This window comes from Dioscorea cayenensis, chromosome 10 (assembly GCF_009730915.1).
Source record: "Dioscorea cayenensis subsp. rotundata cultivar TDr96_F1 chromosome 10, TDr96_F1_v2_PseudoChromosome.rev07_lg8_w22 25.fasta, whole genome shotgun sequence".
Classification (NCBI taxonomy): Eukaryota; Viridiplantae; Streptophyta; class Magnoliopsida; order Dioscoreales; family Dioscoreaceae; genus Dioscorea; species Dioscorea cayenensis.
The window spans coordinates 6,855,005-6,877,799 of record NC_052480.1 but is presented as its reverse complement, the minus strand read 5'-3'; the positions used below and the strand labels follow the sequence as shown (position 1 = coordinate 6,877,799).

The 22,795-nt window shown below is 40.3% G+C and overlaps 1 protein-coding gene across 1 annotated transcript; it reads left to right on the top strand.

Annotated features, from left to right (window-relative positions):
- The first annotated feature begins 6,698 nt into the window (after positions 1 to 6,698).
- On the top strand, positions 6,699 to 8,216 carry LOC120270268 (putative disease resistance protein RGA3). Its single transcript, XM_039277285.1, has one exon. The coding sequence runs from the start codon at positions 6,909 to 6,911 to the stop codon at positions 8,214 to 8,216; it is 1,308 nt and encodes a 435-aa protein (XP_039133219.1). The 5' UTR covers positions 6,699 to 6,908.
- Positions 8,217 to 22,795: the final 14,579 nt, after the last annotated feature.

Below are 22,795 nucleotides of genomic sequence, written 5' to 3'. Positions count from 1 at the left end.
TCCAAGTTCATACACAAGAATACACCTTAGGGTTCATCCAAATCCAAACACCAAAATAAGCTAATCCCTCATGACAAGGGATACTTATACAACATACAAGGAAAATAAAGACAATAAAGATGCAAGAAAACTCCCTCTACGGTCTTGATCTCCTTGGATTGATGAAGCCTTGAATGGTGATGCAATGGTGGCTTAAAAACTTCACTCCAACTCCTTCTCCTATGCTCCTCTCCTGTTGGTGATGATGTGGCTTGTTTCCCACAAGGATCGTTGCTGGGAAGATGGCGGAAGGCCTCAAGGAGGTATCTGTGGCGGCCTAAAATGGCTAAGAAGAAGTCTCCACAAAAAGTCCTCAAAGATCCCTATATACCTCCACAATCACTCTCCAAAAATGGGCTCAATGAGGGACCTCATTGAGCCCCCTCATCGACTACTTGTTTGGGGGTAGGCAAACTCCACAAATGCTCTCGGGAATAGTATCCATACCGGGCTTAATGAGCACCTCATTGAGCGAGTATGCCCTCAAACAAACATCTTCTTTTATAGCTACGGTGATCATCCCGGGCTCCATACCCGGCAAACGATTGAGGCCAGTATGCCATGATTCAATTCGACTTGAAAACTCTCCGGTGCTACAATGGCAGCTCGAGTGTCAATGCTACGAGTCCCGTGTCCCGGGTTTTTCTTCTCTTTTTGCCCAAATTGTATCTTCGTGTCCTCCGTGGCGTTTCTGTGCCATGCAAAGCAAATAACACACGATTAAGCACAAAAGCAGGGCATCAATGGCGCCAAAAAAATACATGCTAGAAGTATGGAATACATATACTAAAATACATACATTTAGACACTTATCGAAATCAAAATTATGAGAAGAATTGGAAGTCCAAAGATTATTATAAAAGCTCAAGAAACAATTTTCGATATCGAGTGTGCTCAAGAAAGATGTTACTCGAATTATCGTGGATGGTATGGATTTTGTTTCTAAGTTGGCGAACTTTTGCAAGTATTGTGGAAGTAGCGTATTATTGTCCCCTTTGGTTATCCATTGAACCTTAGCATGCTTGACCCGATAGATGTTACGCTGCCATAAAGAGCATTATACCGGTTGAGAAGGGCTCTCAACCAGGTAGCATGCCATGGATCATGAGACAAAGCATCACACCTTTCAATCCTGGCAATTTCATCACGAATAATGGCAATCTCTGCATCAATGTGACTGAAACCAGTTTTTTTCCACCTGAGAATGTTACTTTTAGTACATGAAATATAGTGCATAAAAAGCATCCATAGGAGAGCCAGTGGAAAGGTTATTCCATGCACTCATCACAGCATCATGACACCTTTCATAATCAAACCACATATTCTCAAAGCGGAAAATCTTTTTAGAAAAATCGGTAGGGATCACAAACATGAAGGAACAAAAGGGAATGATCAGAGTTAATACGGGGGAGAAGAGTGATAGAAAATTTTTTAAAGATCGTAACCAAGTTCATGTTGGCAAGGTAGCGGTCAAGTCTGGCCCATCTACGAGCCAGACCCTAACAACCATTGCACCAAAGTAAAGCAATCACCAAAAAACCCCAAATCATGAAGAAATCTATTATCACAAATAAAATTGTTAAAGAGGTTTACTCTAGTGGAGTAATTAGAAAAAAATCACCCCCTTATATGCTCCTCCGATTTGAAATGGCATTGAAGTCACCATTCAAGAGCCAGGGAAATCAAGGAGAGATATTTTACTAAGGGAAAGCCAAAGATGCTTATGGTCCGAAAGCACTGCGAATTATAGATCGTGGACATGACCCAAGTTAGACCATTAGCGAAATGACCGGATGTAAGGCCCAACAGAAGTCATAATCGGAGTAACAAGACCAGCGAGCGGTTTCAAATAATAAGAATACCTCCCGACAAACCATTGCGAGGGAATGGCAGCCCATTCCCAACTATGTTTGATTCGGCACAAAAATGATGATGACGAGGAATAGAAGTTTTGGTTTCCACCAAACACGTGAAAGTATGGGCTCATCTTCTTGAGAAAATCAAGAATACGATCCCCATTTCATGGGTTGGAGAAGCCCCTACGAGTTCAAGATATAATTTTTAAGATTCATAAAAAATAAAGGCCAAAAGAAGGAGAACACAAAGGAGAAAGGTTAACAAGATTAAAACAAGGGGAGAGCTTCTCCCTTTCTTGGCTTCTTTTGCCTTCTTGAGGGGCTCTGCGTGCCATGGCTTGGATTTAGCATACTTAAGGTACCGGCCCTAAGGTTGAATCATCATCCACATGAGCCCAGGCATCCGGATCTTGGAAGAAGAATCATCCATGCTACGATCACTATGGGGAGACCTACGCAAAAGGCGGACACAATCTTATCAACTTCCGGAGGTGGTGATCACGAGAAGCTTGATTATCAAGAGGGGTAGGAGAGTGGATTGAGACGGAGGAGATAAGCATAGGTTCCGCAGAGGGTTCTTGTCATAAGCACTGTGTCGAGGATTCTCCTAACTCCGGATGCAGCGGGCGGCTACTCCCTATTCCAAGAGAAAGGTTGGCATTGGGAGTTAGAAAAGAAGATGTGAAAGGCGGCTTCTCAGTGAGGGCGGGGGCCGAGCATTAATGTCTAGTGGTAAAGTGGATGGTAAAAGGACAAGTGCGAGGGCCTCGGGACAAGTAGCATCGGGAAGAAAGGCAACATGACATCGGGGACCTTGGGAATTAAAGGAATAGGAATGATATTATGACGAGAAGGTCCCTCCAAGCCAGAAGAGGTGCCACGTGTCAGTGGTGATGAAGCAGGAACCTCCACGTGTTGGGTCGGCTTCCATGCAGTGCAGCTCTAGCGTCGATGTCTGGAGCATCGTCCCCGAAGGAGCTCCCGGATTAGGGTTTTGAGAACCGAGCACGATCGCCACCCCAACTACCACCTCTACCTCAGGAGGCAGTGGGTCTCCAGCGAGGTTTAAGCCAGGCACCAAATTCTGAATCAGTATCGGTAGGCTGATTTTCAAGACTAGAATCCACAGTGATACCATCCACGACCTCACGAGTGGCCTCATCAGCCTGCATCACAGTATCGACCTGTACTAGCTCCATCTCCGCAGAAATAGAGGGTATAAGCCTTCCGGACGCTGAGATGAGCGCCATCTGAGGAACATTGTGCCTCACCATGCCCAATTTTGCCGCATCTATAACAGAACACATGAATTTTTTCATATAACACAAGAACAAAGATTGAAATCCCACCAAACTTAACCCAATTACCAGGCTAGAGGGGCTGTTCGAGATTAAGTTCCACACGAGACCTGAGCAAATTTTGCTCTAGAGCGTCGATAGTATGCTCATCAATTTTTAGAACTCGACCCGAGCTGGAAGGCAATAAGTTCCGGAGTTTCACCTTTCCAATGTTCCATGGGCAAATGGTATATCCGGATCCACACTGACCCATGGATAATTTTTTAAAAAGTCGGTTGGAAGCCCTCCAGCTCACGGAGCTAGTGAAGAATGCGACCCGAGCAACCATCCAAGGGCCGTCCCACAAGGGCTTGGCCTGCATTTCCTGCGATTCACAGCGGATATAATAAAAAGCCATTTGGCGGATCGGCCATCGAGAACTCACCAAGACCCCTTCAAGAATCAGCAAGAGCAAGCTTGGCTTGGTCTAGCAGTAAAAAGCCTTACCAAGGAATTTTTGCATCTGAGAGAGGATTGCATACCGGTCTTAGCACTGTAACCAAAGATCATTATCAATCGAGACAGGAAGAAACACGAGTGATTCTTAACCTTATCAAGGTGGATTTTTGGTGAGATGGGGTGGATGGACGAGCAATTCGAATGCCACCAGAGCCAACGACATTAGCCCAAGAGGAACCCGATCTATCCACGGGACGAGGAGGACGGAGGACCTGGACGGGAAGGAGGGCACTGGGCCCCCTAGGGGCCATCGAGGCACAAGGCTCAGCGAGGAGCAGGGGGCAGGGAGAACTCAAGTAGAGCCTAACCTCACGCTTTGGAAGAGAGGAATCCCGATGGTTGACAGACTATCTCCCCAACCTTATGTGTCAATATTGAAGGAGACAAGTATGAGCCCTAGAGTATTAAAATGGAAAAAGTTATTCTAGTCACAATAGTTGTGGGACTAGGTGAAAAGATGCCTATAATAATTAAGAGGAGGCGCCTTTATTGAAAGAGACTATACTGAGAATAAAGATGCAGAGCCATTGTTCTTCATTCAAAAGGTGTCTATGAATCAATTTTTTGAAAATTGTGGCACTTTGAACAACAAAAAGGGCTTCGACAACTCTGCAGTAGCGTTTTCATGGATCACTCATGGTAATCACAATAAGGTTATAGACACTTCATTCCGAGTTTCATAATTTACGGATAAACAATAAAGACTTGGTCCAAGAATTCTTGATAAAGGTAACAACAATTGTCGAGTGAAGTGGGCGTAATCATGAGAGCTCTTGGTGAAACCAAGAGTAAGAACCACATCACTGAAAACCGCTCAAACCAGGCACGAGGAGCCTATTTGAGCCCATAGATAGCTCGACGAAGATGACAAACATGCTAAGAAGGATGAGAGAAACCAGGAGGATGAGTCATATAAACGTTCTCAGAGAGATCTCCATGTAAAAAGGCATTGGTCACATCTAACTAATGAAGTGGCCGATGTGACGATGAGAATTAGCGAAAAAGAAGATGAATAGTAGTCAACTTGCCACGAGGAGCAAATGTCTCATCATAATCAATGTCATGCTCTTGAGGAAAACCACGAGTAACAAGATGCGCTTTGTGGCGATCAATACTACCATTGTCTCGGGTGTTGACTTGATAGACCGACCGACAAGCTGATAGGAGTAACACCAGATAGAAAAGGAACAAGATCCCATGTATGTATCGCTTTGAAGAGCATCAAGTTCCTCTAACATAGCCTATTGCCACTGAGGATGTTTCACCGCTTCACGATAAGAAGGGAAAAGACAAAAGGTTGGGATTTGGAATTTTAAAAACCACGCTGGAATTGCGAGCTTGGCGCTCTGTCTCTCGGTAGTGGAATCAACGAGAGAAATTTGTGGAGAGGTTGGTTGCGAGCACTCGCAGAATGAGAGGAGGCTACGGATCGCATCGGTTGAGAGATCGTCATCCGGATCTCATCGAAGTTCAACGGATATCCGATCGGCAGCGGTTCATCCGGATCGGTAGAGTGAAGCGGAGAAGCGACTAAAAGTTCATGCGAGGATGTCGCTCGTTTGTCGCTGGATCGGGTTCGATGGTGGAAGAGCAACTTGTTCGGCGAGAGATCCCGGAGAATGTGAATGCGAGTTTGGCGGAGAAGCAAGACAAGAACACAGCGGTTGTTTCAGGGAGTTCACTCTGGTGTGGGAATGATAAAACAATAAAAAAATAACTATGTTGTTTTAGAGAAAACAAGCTTGTAAAGTTCGTCGAGGGGACTCGTGGAGAGCTAACAAATTACTTTTGGAGGGTGTACGAGTTCGGCAAACAAAGAGATGATGAACAAACGATGTTGTTGTCACGAGACCGGATGGAACGAAAGTCCAGTTAGATTGACCGGCATTTGATACCATGATAGATATAAAGTTGAGAATGGAGAATAAATGTGTGTTCATTAGAGTGAAACCAGCCCATATAAATACACGAAAGATGTATACGGAAGCATGTATACTCAAGGGTATATATATATAAGTATACAGATATATGTACAAGTAATATATTACTCTAACACTTAGCTTGTCATCTGGCTTTTAGTGTTAGTTGTTGTGCAAAGGCTGCTTTGTCTAGCAGAAACTGTGCTGCATTTTTTGTTGTTTTTCACCCACCAATTACTCATTGTACCAATGAAAAATCATATGCATGACCAAGCCATGTATTCTAATTTTGAATGTCTCAATATTCAATTCGTTAGTGGGTGACAATCAAATACTTCTATTTATTTATCACCCTGTGCTTGCCTTTGGCCCACAGTATACAAAAGAAAAAAATAGATGTGCATCTAACCTAATCCTTCTAATTTATTTATCCTTCTAGTATTCAATTGGTTGGTGGGTGATAGAAATAGAGAGTTGGGAGGTATTGAATATCAAGAGCTGCATGTGCAACCTGGCTTTCTATTCTTCCAAAAGACATTGAGAAAAGGCAGATTCCCAAACAAAGCTGCAATAGGATTATAGTATTTGCAAATTGATATGTTGCTTGACTTTCTCTCTGCTCCAAAACAATGAGATACAAAGGCTTATATCCTTTCAATCATGACCGTTAACAGAAACTAGAGAAGGTACATTTGTCAGAGGAAGTTATTAATAGAAAAATTATTTCACAGAAGCTAATTACCGTATTGAATCTATATGTAACAGTACCAGGTCAACCTTTGCGTTGAAAGCTCAACTTTATTTTCCATATTAAAAAAAAGATGGAAATAAAGAGCAATCAAGTTCCTGAATCAGTCCGCAAAATGGCAAAAGCATTAAAATTAATTGCAGATTGATCTGTTGCTTGCCTGTCTGCGGCAGAATAATAATGGGATTGAGAATAAAGACTCGTCTGTATTATTATGACAGGATAGAATAGGATAGGATCGAATCTGTACCATTACAAGATCATAGGAATACAAGCATTGGTCTAATGCTGTTGAATTTACTGGCAGAGACCTTGATTCCCTTTCCACCCATGCACTTGGTGACAAGAGAGAGACAATATATAAGTCAGAACATGGGCCAACAGGAACTGCCAAACAAGCAAGTGGGATTTAAACAATAGGAAATATGCATCAGCTTGGAAAATGAAATGAAAGCTCCAACAATGAAAATCAGCAACTCTCCGGTGATCATTTAGCTTCTGTTTTCAAGTTAAGATTAGGGAGGAGCTGTTTTTTAAGCTAAAGAAGATCATGGCAGTGGTGTTGGCCTTTCTCCAAGGACTGTGCCAGAGGTTACAGTCCACCATTGCAGCAAGTGATCAGCTTCCACTCGGCGTTGACAACCAGCTGGAGAGACTTCTCAAAGCCTTTCGAGCAATTCAAGTAACTACAGTCGAATCTGCGGAGAACAAGCAGAGCAAGAGCAAGGCTGTGCGAACCTGGCTCCGTGAGCTTAAAGCAGCTGCATATGACGCTGATGACTTACTAGACTGCTTGGTTTTGAAAGCTCAAGAACCTGAAGTCGAAGCCAGTGGCAGGGAGGTGGTAGACCAGCGCTGCTGTCTTATCTTTAACTGTGGCCAAGAACACCCTGCCACACAAACAGAACTCATCATGATCCAAGACGTCAGGAGGAGAGTACAAAAGTTAATGAGAAAGAAGCCTTCTTCTCTTGATCTTTGTGGACAACCATCAAGCTACAGCATGAATCATGAATTTGAAGCAATAGAAGCCACAGCTGCGAATTCAGGAGAGTTTGGGAGAGGTGAAGATAAAGAGAAGTTGGTCAAGTTGTTGAAATCTGATGAATCTTCTCAGGTGTATCTTTCTCTCATTGCCATTGTTGGCAGGGAGGGTGTTGGGAAAACAACTCTTGCACGCACTGTCTATAATGACAAGGAAGTGGCAAGCTATTTCAACCTTAAGGTGTGGATCACAGCATCCGAAATCCATGACAGTGCTAGCCTATCAACATCCATTTTGACTTCAGCTGGAAGTGGAGCACAAGAAATTTTTGATAATCGATTAGCTAAGGGGCGATTTCTGCTCATCTTGGATGATGTGAGGAATGAAAAAATTGAATGGGAAGCGGTGTACGAGAAGTTGCAGCTTGCACAAAATGGCAGCAAGATCTTGATCACCACTGAGAATGAACAATTTGTTAATAAGATGCGACTGCCATCAACTAGCTACCATTTGAAGGTCCTTTCCCATGGAGACTGCTGGTCTCTGTTCAGACAATGTTCAAATCTCGGAGCTGCTGCATCTGATTTAAGTACCACACAGCTGGAAGAAGTTGGCATGAAGATTGCAGCAGAGTTGGAGGGGCTTCCACTAGCTGCACAGTTACTTGGATCTCTCTTATGTTCTAATGCCAACCTAAATGACTGGAAGATGATCTTAAATGCTGAAGTCTTGAAGTCTAAACCTGAAGAATTATGTGGCATTCCTGCTGCTCTGTGGCTGACCTATCAGCACCCTGCCACCACAGATCAAGCAATGTTTTTCATACTGTTCAGTTTTTCCCTCGAGATCACAAGTTCAACAAGGATAACTTAATTCAAATGTGGATGGCCCATGAGTTTGATTCAACCTCAACCTGGAAGACAAATTGAGGAAACTGGAAACGAGTATTTCATTTATCTCATACAAAGATCCTTATTACAGAACTCTGAGGTGAGTACATGATGCACAGCTTGGTTCACAGCTTAGCAATGACTCTCACTGCAGATGAATCGCTTTGCTTATGGGGCACTGATAAATCCAGCAACCAATGTGAAAAGGTGCGTGCACGCCATTTATCACTCCAATCTGATAATCTAGAAATGTCAGAAATTTTTGGAGTCATGCATGCTTAATCACCTGCGCACACTTCTCTTTACCAAACAGTTAGTTCTAAATTTGAATATGATGCTCTGTTTGCAAAGTTGAAGTGCGTAAGGGTGATCTGTTTGAGTAACAGAAGATTAACAAACTTGCCTGAGTCAATTGGAAACTTGAAACAACTCAGATACCTAGACCTTTCTGAGACTGGTGTTTCCACTGTGCCAGATGAACTGTGTGGCTTATACAATTTGCAAACTCTGAAGTTGGGCATGTCATTGTCCTGGGACCCTTTATCCAAGTGCACGCCACATTTTTGTTAATTTGCGGCATCTGAAAGGAAATAGTGATAACATCTCAAAGATTTACAAGATTGAAACCTCAAATTCTTGCAAGAGCTGGCGCAATTCAGTGTTATAAGAGAAGATGGACACAGAATAGAAGAGCTCAAAGACATGAAACAGCTCCGTGGAGTGCTTCGCATCTCACATCTTTTATGCAGTGCACACAGAGGAAGAGGCAAAGCAAGCCAAGTTAAATGAGAAAGTGCACATCAGTAAATTGGAACTACATTGACATGGACCATGGAAGAGGTTGACATTTCCGAAGGATCTGACGATTCAGTTCTTGAAGGTCTTCAGCCACATCAAAAACCTCAAAAGAGCTTGAAATTTTTCGCTACAGTGGAGCCAAAACCCGAGCTGGTTGCAATGTGGATATCTAACTAATCTTGAAGCTTTAGAGATTCGTTCATGTGATAACTTTGACCTTAGACTATCCGGTCAACTGCATTGCCTAAAATTTCTCAAAATACACGGGTCAAGCAAGTTGCAGCAGCTTAGAAGCGGAGTTTGTGAAGGGAAGAAGAAGAAAGTCATCACTTATTTCCTTGTCTTCGGGTTCTTCATTTGATCCAATGCTATAGTCTGACGGAACTGACCCCCCTCCCATCAACATTAGAAGAGTTGAAGTTGGATGGGTTGGGGCTAGCTGGAGCTTCCCAGATTGCGTCAGAACAAGAGAGGAACACCACCATCTTCTTCATCACTCTTATCGTTACATATTTTTAAATTGTAACAGATTAACAACTTTAGAAACAGAGGTTGCTAAGACATCAGAACCAGCACCAACTCTGAGTTCTCGAAAAACCTTGAACATTGAGCGTTGCATTTGTCTTGCTTCTTTGCTGAATCATGGCTTCTCGGCCTTGAGTCACTGAAGGTTTTGCACATTCATAATTGCTTCCAACTCAGATACGAGCCAGTAGAAAACAGTACTGCCATACTTCCTTCATCACTCATAAATTTGATAATCGACGCTTGCCCAGCTCTTCCCAATGACTCATTCTATATGGGCCTAGAAGGGCTTCAATCACTGAGCTCCATGTTTATTAATGGTTTCTTCTAGGCCAGACATCCCTATTTTTTAACCTCACTCTCTGAGGAACTGCTGCAACACTCTGGAAGGCACTAACACAACTTACCATTGAGGATTGCCAGCGGGCTAGTATATCTTGGAATCCAATCACTTGTGTCTCTCTCAAGGGATTGTGCATCGAAGACTGTTCTAATCTGGTTTCATGCTCGTCATCAGTGGATACAGATGAACCACTGCCTCTAGAACTTCTGAAGCCTGAGACATTCACCGGTCGAGTTCATCACATGGGAAGTTGCTCGGAAGACTCACTCTCATTGAAAGAGCTCCACATATCAAACGCTGATATTGTGAGCTTCCCTGAGAGAGATTAAGGATGGACTGCATTGCCTTACATCCCTCAAAAAGGCTGTTTATACAATGTAGAGCTCTCCAAAGCTTGCCTGATGAGCTTGCAAGCATTCCCTGTCTGGAAGAGCTATACTTAACTGACATGCTCTGCTTTAAAATCCTTACCAGAGAAAGGTCTGCCCTGCATCCCTTTCCATCTTGGTCATTGATAATTGCCTCTCTTTGAGAGATACATGCCAAAGAGGTGGTGCTGATTGGAACAAGATTGAGAACATCTTCTTTGTCCAAGTTCATGCTAGCGGCGACGACGACGACGACGACGACGACGACGACCATCCAAAATTCTACCTTAGACTGACTTTTTGATGAAAAATATTGATTTCATTAAGTCCAAATTTGTGGTCATGCTCGTGGAGGAACATACAAATGAAAACACATGGGTATTACCCCATTACTGTAATAAATTTGTAGCTATAAAACCCATGATTGTCCTTCCCTTGAGAAAAAGAGTTATATAATGAATATATATTTTTCTTTTGAATGTTGCTTGGACAGCTTGCTTGGGGGTGCCATCTGCAGGGGACTCTTGAAGAGTGAATTGATTAGAAGCTTTGTTACTGTGACACTATGAACCCAGTCAAAGGAGCAGTGTGAAGCTCGAGGAATTACACAAGATTGAATGACAGCAGCCTGACCGTTTGTTGATTTTGAATGTGCTTTTAAGTTATGCATTTATGTAATTTTCTGTATGTTTGTATGTGATGTGTGTCTGTACTAAACTGCCATCTGGGCATGTCCATCAAGTGTTTGTTAAAATGCTTTGATGATTATTGAATGAAGAATGAACCAGTTTCAAGGTACAAGTGAAAAACCTGTTCTGGGAAAATGAGCTCAAGAGCTGAATTTATTGAGAAAATAAAAGAAACAGTATAACCAGGAAACAACAGCTACCAAAAGAAAACTAAAAAGAAAAAACAACAAAGGACACATTAGAAATCAAAACCAAACTTAGAAAAACTTTCATGAGTCAGTGAGGCAATTCAAAAGCCCTGAAAAGAACAAATTAAGAGACATGAAGGTTGATGTCATAAGCAAAGCAAGTTTGAACGGTGGAGAGCCCAAAGCTTGGGAATAATGTGAATCTTCAGCCAATTCAACAAGTTAAGCAGCTGATTAATGCGGTGAATCGAAGGAGAGAGACGCATGCTGTGTAAATCATGAAGCAATGTAACAGCTCTGCAAGTACAGTTTAGTGCAAAACAACAGTTATTGAACAGGTGATTAATTGAATCATAGTCAATGTTACGCAAAAGAGCACAAAAGCATTGGGGCTAAATATTAATAGAATGAAGATAATCTGAGGTAGGAAGTCTGCCTTTTAAAAGGAGCCATAAAAAGTGTTTGACTCCTAGGAGCCACCATAAGACTCCAAATGTGCTTCCAGCCCTCCCAGTCATCAGACCAAGTATAAATTTGATTCAAACAATGATACACAGTCACGGAAATCTTGCACGCATTAGTTTTAGTAGACCAAAATCCAGAGTGATTGGGACTGAAGTGTTAATAGAGCCAAGATTGGGACATATACTATTTAAGTTATTACCAAATAGGAGTTGAAGTTTTCGAGGAATCCCAAGAGCCATCGACAATGAAATCAGAAACATTAAGTGTCTCAAAATTCAGATCAATGTTGATGAATGTAGAAGCAGAGCAAAGGGAACCTCAAAACACCACGAGTGGAAAAGGAAAGAGGTTTGGATGGGGTTAATCAAGTTGATCCTAAGATTGGGTCAAAGCTTAAAATTAGTATGACACAGACCCCTAAAGAACCAAGAACAACTAGCAGGAATATTGTCTTTCCAATAATTCATCACACCATATTTGAGAGATGAAGGATATCAACCCATATAAAATCATCACCATTGATGTAGCTAAACATGTTTTTGGCCATTAAGGAATGATTAGCAAGAAGAAGATTCCAAATTGCAAGACTCAGCCTTTTTGGGCCAATTAGATCATTCCAAGCAATAGCATGGATGCTCTTTCCATTGCCATTCTTACACCGTAGAACCTCCTAACAATTCTATTGATATCTTGGAGGAATGGAGTCATAAATAGGGGTAAATAGAAAGATAGTGAGCATGGGGAGAGATAGAAGGGATGAATTAATGAGAACAGACTTGGCTGTAGGAGAAAGTTTGGAATGAAACCATCTAGAGCAGCTAAGTCTGATATTTTCAATAATGGAGTTAAAAAGCAGTTTTTAGCTAGACGCTTAGCAGTAAATAAAAACTCATAAGTATTTAATAGGGAAGAAGTGGTTGAAACTTGAGAATGGAGCAAATTCTTTTGGCAACAAATTTATTAAACCAAGAAGGAAAATGGATAGCAAAACTTAGAAAAAGTTTGGAGTTTGCCCAAAGTAAGGTTACCATAAATAGTAAGACAAAAATTGATGAACCTAATAGACCTTCTAGATGCATGAGTTATAAGAACTAGATCATCAAGCATACATAAGGTGGTTAAAATTGTATTTGAGATGTTTGTTAAAATCAGGAATTAAGTTTTGGCGAAGAGCAAAAAATTAAGCATGGAGGTTAAATTCGAGAAACAAGAATAAAGAGGTAGGAAGAAATAGGATCACCCTCGATGAACACCTCTAGAAGATTTAATCCAAGGGGAAGGTTGACCATTGATAGGAAAAGAAAAGGAAGTAGAAGAAATACAGGTCTTAATCCAAGATATCCAAATAGAAGGAAAATTCATCTTCATAAGAGTGGCAAGAATTACACTCTAGCTTAGAGTATCATAAGCTTCTCAATATCTATCTTGATTAACATCCCGGGGAGGGGGGCTTTACTATCATTTTCCAAGGTGTGAATAACTTCTTGCAAAGCGATAATATTATCGAAGGGACTTCGACCAGAAACAAAGCTAGATTGTTCCCTCCCAATAACCTTAGGGAAGGACAAGTTTAAGCCTATTAGCCAAGATTTTGGTGATGATTTTAAGACAAACATTGCACAAAGAAATGGGTCAATAATCAGTAACAAAACAAGGATTGTCTTTTTAGAGATAAAGCACAATATAAGACGTACCCCAAGAAGCAAGCATCACAGAAATTTGTAAAAAGAAAATATTAATAGCTTCCAAAAAGACGTATCACTAATATCGGACCGAGAAAAATCGGTAAAATTCAGCGTTGAAAACCGTTAGGCCCAGGACTTTTACGAGGAGTGTTCAAAACAGTGAAGTTGAACATCCTCATGAGTAACTGACTCGAGTAAGAAAAATCACAATCAATATTGGAAAGTTGAGGGAGATCAATAGGAATAGAATTTAAAGCATCAAGGGAGGAATCACGAAGTAGTAGACCACATATTAGAATAAAAATCAATAAAAAGCATTGTCAATGCCAAAGCACGATCGTGAAAATGAATTATTATTTAAATCTACGACTCGAGAAATAGAATTAAAGTGCTTATGAATGCAAGTGGTAGTGTGGAAGAAAGTGGTATTTAGATCTCCATCACTAACCCATATACAAATGCGCACACCGGGTCACATTTAATGGAATTTTGCCTTTAAAGAGCAGCATACTTCACATTCAATTCCACAAGAAGATGGTGGGAATCGGCATTTTAGATTATCATCATTTCAGAGAAATAATATCATTTTCAGTATTAAGAATATCCTTATCAAGATGATTAATACCGGATTTATACCAGTCCCTGATGCAGCTCATCGTTCTAGAGAGATAAGATGAGAAAAAGAATTCATTAGGTTACCATGAGGAGAGAAATTCCAAGCACGACTGAACATCATTATGACCGCTAATATAATCTAACCAGTAATTCTCAAAGCGAAAAATTTTACACTTAAAAGAATTACTAAGGGAAACACAAAGAAGAAGCAGAGAGTGATCAGAAACAGTACAAGGTAAATGGTTAAGAGTATAGGAGTTACATTTAGTGACCAATCCATATTTACTAGACACTTGTCAAGACGGAAGCCCAACCTCTAGCAGGACTCGATCTAATTGTTGCACCAAGTGAACCTAGGACCCAGAAAAATGAAGGTCAAGCAAATTATTATCATCAATAAACCTATGGAAAACAGATCCTTCCCCGAAGTAATATGAGAAAGTGCCCCCTTATGTTCATCACGGAAATAATAGAGTTAAAATCTCTATAATCATCTAAGGAACATTAATAGGAGTGATTTTAGCGAGCCCATGCCATAAAAAGAACAATCGAGAATGAACACGAGAAGAGTTGTAAATAACAAAAATAACCCAGATTATCGGAAGAACTCGAGAAATTATCGATGAAGGGCATCGTTGAGAGATGGAAACTGGGGTGACTAAGCCAAGGGATTTTTTCCTGCGACCAAAATGCCTCCATAATACCCATTTGCTAACATCACTGTCCAGTCCCAAGAGTTAGGAAGTTTACCACAAAATCGATTGAGTCGATCCTCATTAGCTCTAGTTTCCACAAGGCAGAGAGAGTTGGTTTTTGCTTGCAGAATGAATCTAAGAACATGACTAAAGGTATCCCGCGTCGAGATGCCCCTGCAATTCCAGCAAATGACATTAATAACTCTCATAAATAACAACATAATGAAGAGAAAGAAGAGAGAGCACTCAGCCATGTCAAAAGAAGAACGCATAGGAAGAAACGCTTGGAGATTCGACATTGGACACCATCGACCACGGTGTCTACTCTACTCTTTCTTATGGGAGGATGAGGTTTCATAAGTCCCTTTGCGGATCAAATTTTCCTTTCGAGCTTCCTCCTGATATTGAACGAGAGTCATCATGTCATCTGGTTCATCTCCATCAGACATATCCTCATCACTACCATTAAAAGACCCATCATCGCCATCACAATCTTGGTCAGAGCAATCTTTTTGAAAAGCATTGGTAAGGTTATCAACTAACATCAAGTGGAAAGAATTAGGGTTATCGCAGAAGTGTGTGTTGGATCTCGGAGGAAAGGAGGCTCAAGAGATGTGGAGGTAGCGAAGATGACTTGATGAATTAAAGGTTGCTTATCTCGAGAGTCATGACGGGTGTGCTAGAGTGGTCCGGGAGGTGGAATGGAGATTTGCTCAAGGATCCCATCAGCTACATCATCTCGAGGAACAGTGGATTATGTTCTTAAGAAATGTAAGAATTGGGGTCTCGAGGATAACATGCGGGATATCCGGAGAGAAAATATCCGATTGCAAAGAGATGTCGATAGTGGGGCCATATCGGCTTTAATGAATTTCGAGAGTTGGGCACGAGAAGCAATGAAGCCACCCTCGCCCCCTCGCATTCAATCCTCCACGTGTACCCCATCCCTACAAAGTGGTTCCGGAATGTGGACCTTTTGGTTGCCCATCGCTCCCGCCACTTCCGAGGTCACGTTGTTCATTTCTCTTTACATATTACAACGCTAGAGTGTAATCAAAGACCGAGTGATCATGAGTGAGATAAATACATCCACATTCGATCCTAACAATGGTATCAGAGACTTGAAAATGGCAAGTTCTTCATCCGCAAGAGAGGCTAATGTTCCCTTATTTAAAGGAGACAATTATAACCTGTGGAATTTGATGATGAAGACGATGTTCCTTTCAAAGGACTTGTGGAATCTAGTGGAGAAATGCATCAGTGAGGAAGGTGATGGAGTTAGAGTCAATGAGAGTGTGAAGAAGGATGCCAAAGCATTATACCTCATCCAACAAGCCCTTGATTCTAGAATCCTTGTGAGAATTTCAGAAGCCAAGATAGCAAAGGAGGCCTAGGACATCATCAAGACAAAATTCCAAGGGAATTCAAACACTCTAACTGTCTGACTGCACTCTCTTCAGTGAGAGTTTGATGCACCTAGGATGAAGCAGGGTGAGTGTGTCCAAGATTTTGTTAACAAAATATTGGACATAGTATATCAAATCAGAGTGATGAAAGAAGAGCTTCCACAGAAGGTAGTCATGTCAAAATTACTCAGAAGTCTCACTCCAAGGTTCTCTCAAGTTGTTCGCTCAATTATAGTAGCAAAAGATCTTAGTACCCTCACTGTGGAAGAACTCAGTGGTTTATTGATGAACCATGAGTTGATACTCAACATTGAAGGGAATTATCATGAAGGAGAAAAGGTTCTACATGTTGGTAGAGGAAGCACAAGTTCTCTGAACATCAACATCGTGGTGGGAAAGGACGAGGTCGTCACTTTCCCAGAGGAAGAGGATGTGGGCGTAGTAGAAGCATTGATTCTGGTAGCATGGAGCCTAGTTGTTCAGTGGATTCCGACAAACAATACGAAGGTGTTCAATGCTTTGTAAACAAGAAGTATGGTCATGTTAAAGCTAGTTCTGATACAAAAATAAAGAAGCCAACATTGTGAAAGAAGAAAAAATGGAAGAAGAAGAAGAAGTTGCATTCATGGCAATAAGTGAAGAACCAAACAAAAAGAAGGTATTTGACTCATTGATAGTGGTTGTTCTAACCACATGCCATGAGAGAAAAATTTATTTCGGCATATTGAAGCTACTCCAAGTCATTCTATCGGAGTGAGAGATGGAAAAGCTCTCAAATTTGTAGGAATTAGGAATGTTACTTTTTGTTTGCCTTGGCCCACAGTATACAATAGAAAAATCGATGTGCATCTAACCTAATACTTCTAATTTATTTATCCTTCTAATATTCAATTAGGTGGTTGGTGATAGAAATAGAGAGTCGGGAGGTATTGAATACCATGAGCTGCATGGGCAACCTGGTTTTCTATTCTTCCAAAAGACATTGGGAAAGAGCAGATTCCTATACAAACCAGTTGTAATAGGATTATAGTTTTACAAATTGATCTGTTGTTTGACTTTCTCTACTGCTCCAGAATAATGAGATACAGTGGCTCACATCTCCATTCAATCATGTGGGTTAATAGAAACTTGAGGAGTTATATTAATTTGAGAGGAAGTTATTTACAGAAACTTATTTCAGAGAAGTTAATTACCGGATTGGATTTATATGTAACAGTACGAGGTCAACCCTTGAGTTGCGAGCTCAACTTTATTTTCCATATTAAAAAAGAAAGAAATAAAAAACAAGCAAGTTCCTGAATCAGTCTGCAAAATGGCAAAAACATTAAAATTTAATTGCAGATTGATCTGTTGCTTGCCTAACTGCTCCAGAATAATAATGAGATTGAGAATAAAGACTCATCTGCATTATTATGATAGGATAGAATAGGATAGGATCGGATCTGTACTATTACTGTCACGCCACAAACCCGGTGCGCTGACAACGGCCGCATCCTTATGGGACGAAACCCGATAGGCATGCAAGGCCTCAGACCTGTCTTAGAGTAGAACATAACATCTAATAGCAACATAAATTCCAAGATGAAATAATTAGAGGTACTACAAGTTCAAGATACAACATGAAAGCAAATAACAAGTTCGAGATCTACAAGATGAAAGGAAAATATATAAACAACCTAACTAAGAGGGGAGCCTGAAGCTTGGTAACCACAGCTATGCTAGTAACCACAACCTTACTCCTGATCTGAAAGAGGGAATAAAAACATTCATGAGCTCAATAGCCCAATAAGTAACCCAAAAACAAAACTTGGATTCAAACCAAGATTCAAGAATTTTATCAAAATAATTCCAAATAAACATAAGTATGTACAAGAAAATATAATAATTTCAAATAAACATAAGTATCTACAAGCAAATATAATCCTTCAACCGTGATTAATCAACACGGTGAGAACAAATTCCGAATATATCAATTTTTTTCAAAGTATATGTCTCCTAGACTATGGTCCGACATGAATATCAAAGGTAATTTGTTTATCCTCAGTGATCCGAGCCGAATATCATAGGCCGTTATTGTTTCACCGACGGAAAGTGAGTGCGAAACTAGTTTCTATTTTCGAATCTCATGTCGTCATGGTCGGGTGTTTGACCCCCGAGTGATGTGGGTTATTGCATAGTCAATTCAGAGACTAGAATTTCATAACAAAATAATTTTAGTATCAAAATAAACTTAATTATTTAAATCTCGTAATATTTCGAATCCGAATCCCACAAAGCAAAAATTCCATTGAACCAAAAATAATCGATATTTGCATAAACCATAAGAATAAGCCATTTCAATTCTAAAGAAACAAGTAACACTTAACCTCATTTTTCCGGGATACATGAATAAATAAAAAAATTTAAAAATTTAAACAGTCCAATGCCATCCGTAAGTAAAATAATGTAATAAAGATTCAATTCATTCAACAACATTCAAAAAATTCTCTTTCAGACACTAAAAGAAAAAAATCAGCTAATGGATAAATAATTCATTCAGTGGATAAGGAATCAAATCAATGAAAGCTACTAATTTGAAGAAACTAGTCAATTACAAAATTTAAAAAAAAAATAGAAACTCTATCAAAGCTTTTAACTTGAATAGGAAAATTTAATAACTTAAATAGTTTTCTCAAATACTAGATAATTAGATAACAAATGGAAAATAATCAAACAATTAACATTTAAAATTTTTTAAATAAATCACCAACAAGATCAAATATTCTATAAATAAAATGAGAATTTGAATGAAAGGATAAGAGAAGAATGGATCATCCACTACCCAAAAATTTAGTTAATTAAACTCATATTTAAACAATATTCAATCATATTAAAAGGAAACTTCTCATAATTAAATTTAAAAGAGAATCTAATGAATGTCATGATTTAAAGTTCTCAGGTAGTCAACAATTGCTGAAACGGTGCTTAAAATGAATTTCAAAGAAACCTCTCATCTTACAGTAAGCAATTGCCTAATAAATAGATGATTGATTAACAGGATCATAAATCAAATAAAACTACATCTAATAGGATAAGAATTTAATAAACAAAGGATAAGTAATGAATCAGATAATAACTCATCATATGAATAATTGATGTAATAAAATAAAATTTAACAATTAAATAATTTAGACAATCCAAAGAAAGCAAAATAATCCAACGAGATCAACTCAACAAAACTTACAAATTTAAAAAGAAATTTTTCGAGATAAATATACGTGGTTACTTACTTGGTATCCGCTAGAATTTTTTTAATCCGAATCAAACACCCAAAAATTAAATCTTCACGAGGAGATCCTATGGCATACAATGACAAGAAGGTTTTATCCCTCCTCAAGCTATTAGGGTTTCTAATCTTGATTTCTATCCTTAAAAAAACAAAATCCTAATTCCTACAATCTAACAATAATAAAAAAATTCGAACAAACTTGTAGATCCTTTCTTAGAAATTCTTGTTCTCCTTGACACCAACGAGATGGAGATACGATGGAGAAGAGTGATCCACTAACTTTGAATATGATGCTCTCGTTTGCAAAGTTGAAGTGCGTAAGGGTGATCTGCTTGAGTGATGGAAGATTAACAAACTTGCTCGAGTCAATTGGAAACTTGAAACAACTCGGATACCTAGACCTTTTTGAGATCGGGTATTTCCACCGTGCCGGATGAACTGTGTAGCTTATACAATTTGCAAACTACGAAGTTGGGCATGTCATTGTCCCGGGACCCTTTATCCAAGTGCATGCCACATTTTTGTTAATTTGCGACATCCGAAAGGAAATAGTGATAACATCTCAAAAGATTTACAAGATTGGAAACCTCAAATTCTTGCAAGAGTCAGGGCGCAATTCGAGTGTTATAAGAGAAGATGGACACGGAATAGAAGAGCTCAAAGACATGAAAATAGCTCGCGTGGAGTGCTTCGCATCTCACATCTTTATGCAGAGTGCACACAGAGGAAGAGGCAAAGCAAGCCAAGTTAAATGAGAAAGTGCACATCAATGAAATTGGAACTACATTGGACATGGACCATGGAAGAGGTTGACATTTCGAAGGATCCGACGATTCAGTTCTTGAAGGTCTTGACCACATCAAAACCTCAAAGAGCTTGAAATTTTTTTCGCTACAGTGGAGCCAAAACTCCGAGATGGTTGCAATGTGGATATCTAACTAATCTTGAAGCTTTAGAGATTCGTTCATGTGATAACTTTGACCTTAGACTATCCGGTCAACCCTGCATTGCCTAAAAATTTCTCAAAATACACGGGTCAAGCAAGTTGTAGCAGATTGGAAGAGGAGTTTGTGAAGGGGAAGAAGAAGAAAGTCATCACTTATTTCCTTGTCTTCGGGTTCTTCATTTGATCCAATGCTATAGTCTCGACGGAACTCGACCCCTCCCATCAACATTAGAAGAGTTGAAGTTGGATGGGTTGGGCTCTAGCGGAGCTTCCCGGATTGCGCCGTAACAAGAGAGGAACACCACCATCTTCTTCATCACTCTTATCGTTACATATTTTAAATTGTAACAGATTAACAACTTTAGAAACAGGGGTTGCTAAAACATCGTAACCGAAAGCACCAACTCCGAGTTCTCGAAACCTTGAACATTGAGCATTGCATTTCGCTTGCTTCTTTGCCGAATCATGGCTTCTCGGCCCTTGAGTCACTCGAAGGTTTTGCACATTAATAATTGCTTCCAACTCGGATACGAGCCAGGAGAAAACAAGATCGCCATACTTCCTTCATCACTCATAAATTTGATAATCGACGCTTGCCCAGCTCTTCCCAATGACTCGTTCTTTATGGGCCTAGAAGGGCTTCAATCATCGGGCTCCATGTTTATTAATGGTTTCTTCGAGCCGGACATCCCTATTTTTAACCTCACTCTCTCGAGGAACTGCACGCAACACTTGAAGGCACTAACACAACTTACCATTGAGGATTGCCATGGGCTAGTATATCTTGGAATCCAATCACTTGTGTCTCTCAAGGAATTGTGCATCGAAGACTGCTTCTAATCTGGTTTCATGCTCGTCATCGGGTGGATCATGGATGAACCATCGCCTCTAGAACTCTCAAGCTCGGACATTCACCGGTCGAGTTCATCAGCGTGAAGTTGCTCGGAAGACTCACCTCATTGAAAAGAGCTCCACATATCAAACGTCGATATTGTAAGCTTCCCTGAAGAGATTAAGGATGGACTACATTGCCTTACATCCCTCAAAAGGTCTGTTTATACAATGTAGAGCTCTCCAAAGCTTGCTCGATGAGCTCGCAAGCATTCCCCGTCTGGAAGAGCTATACTTAATCGTATGCTCGCCATAAAAATCCTTGCCCGAGAAAGGCCTTCCCGCATCCCTTGTCATCTTAGTCATTGATCATTGCCCCTCTCCGAGAGATACATGCCAAAAGAGGTGGTGCTGATTGGAACAAGATTGAGAACATCTTTTTTGTCCGAGTTCATGGCCTAAACGTCACCGACCCAAATCCTACCATTGACTTTTGATTTTTATTTAGTCTAAATTTGTGGTCATGGGTGAAGAAATACAAATGAAAAACACATGGGCTTTACCAAATCTTAATAAATATGTAGCTAGAGAACTCTTTATTGTCCTTCCTTTGAGAAGGGAGTTCTATTTTGAATATATATTTTTTCTTTTGTATGTTGCTTCGAGGTTTATTTGGTTGCATGGAATTGAATGGAAAAGATTAATAGAGGAATGAAAGTGAGAGATTGGAAATAAAAAATATATTTGGTTGGTAAGGTACGAGAGAGTAATTCATTAATATTGTGGAGATTGCTTGTGTGATGTGCTATACTGATGTGGAAACTGTTGAGCATCTCCTGCTCCACTGTCCACTGGCCTCCCACGTCTGAAATTACTTTGGTCATCTCTTAGGGGCATGTTGCATTTTTTTTTTGTGACAAAGTGGATAAACCACGTTTATTAGAGAGCCAAAGCAGTTACATCCCAAGGTGACAACAAACAACGCCAACAACGACACACTTCACCAAGGTCTGAAACGACCACACAACCAAAACGGGAACAAGCGAAGAACATAGTCCACTAGAAGTGGAGCAACCAGATACAAAAGAGGAAAAAAAACTCCTAAGGGGGAAGGAGAGCTCCTTAGGAGGCACCAGGAACTCCACGAATCTAGCCCGTGCTAAGCTCGATCGTCCTGGGCTGCACGACTCGCTCCGCCTGGGTCAGTGAACTCCAAGCTTCTCTTCACAACATGAACGGACTCCTCTAATTTTTGTCTTTTGTGATATGGAGCTGCAGACATCCAAAGCAGAAACATATGAGAAATTTTAGTTATTAAAGATAAAGAGGTACAAAAGCAATCATAAAAAATTCTCCTGTTTCTTTCAAGCCAAACATTCCAGATTAAGGCTCTAGAGAGAGTGTCCCAAGAAACCTTCGCCTTTTTTCTAATATTATTTCTCCAGGGGCCCCAAAGGTCAGTAAGAGACGAAGGTAGAAGATTGAGGGCAAGTATATGGTGGAAGTGCTCCCAAATCTGAGCAACAAAGGGGCAGCTAATGAACAGATGCTTCGCTGACTCAATATCTTTGAAACAAAGGATGCAGGTTGCAGTTGGAAGTTTGTTGCATCTTCTTTTAGCTATGTTTTCCAAGGTAAGGATTTTGTTGTCCCAAGCGAGCCAAGTGAAAGCCTTCACCTTTCTGGGGCAGAAACCCCTCCAGATGAACTAGCTTGAAAGGCAACGCGAACCACCATCAA

What these genes read in the sequence shown, in the direction of transcription:
- LOC120270268 (XM_039277285.1), top strand. Translation starts at nt 6,909, where the DNA reads ATGGCAGTGGTGTTGGCCTTTCTCCAAGGACTGTGCCAGAGGTTACAG.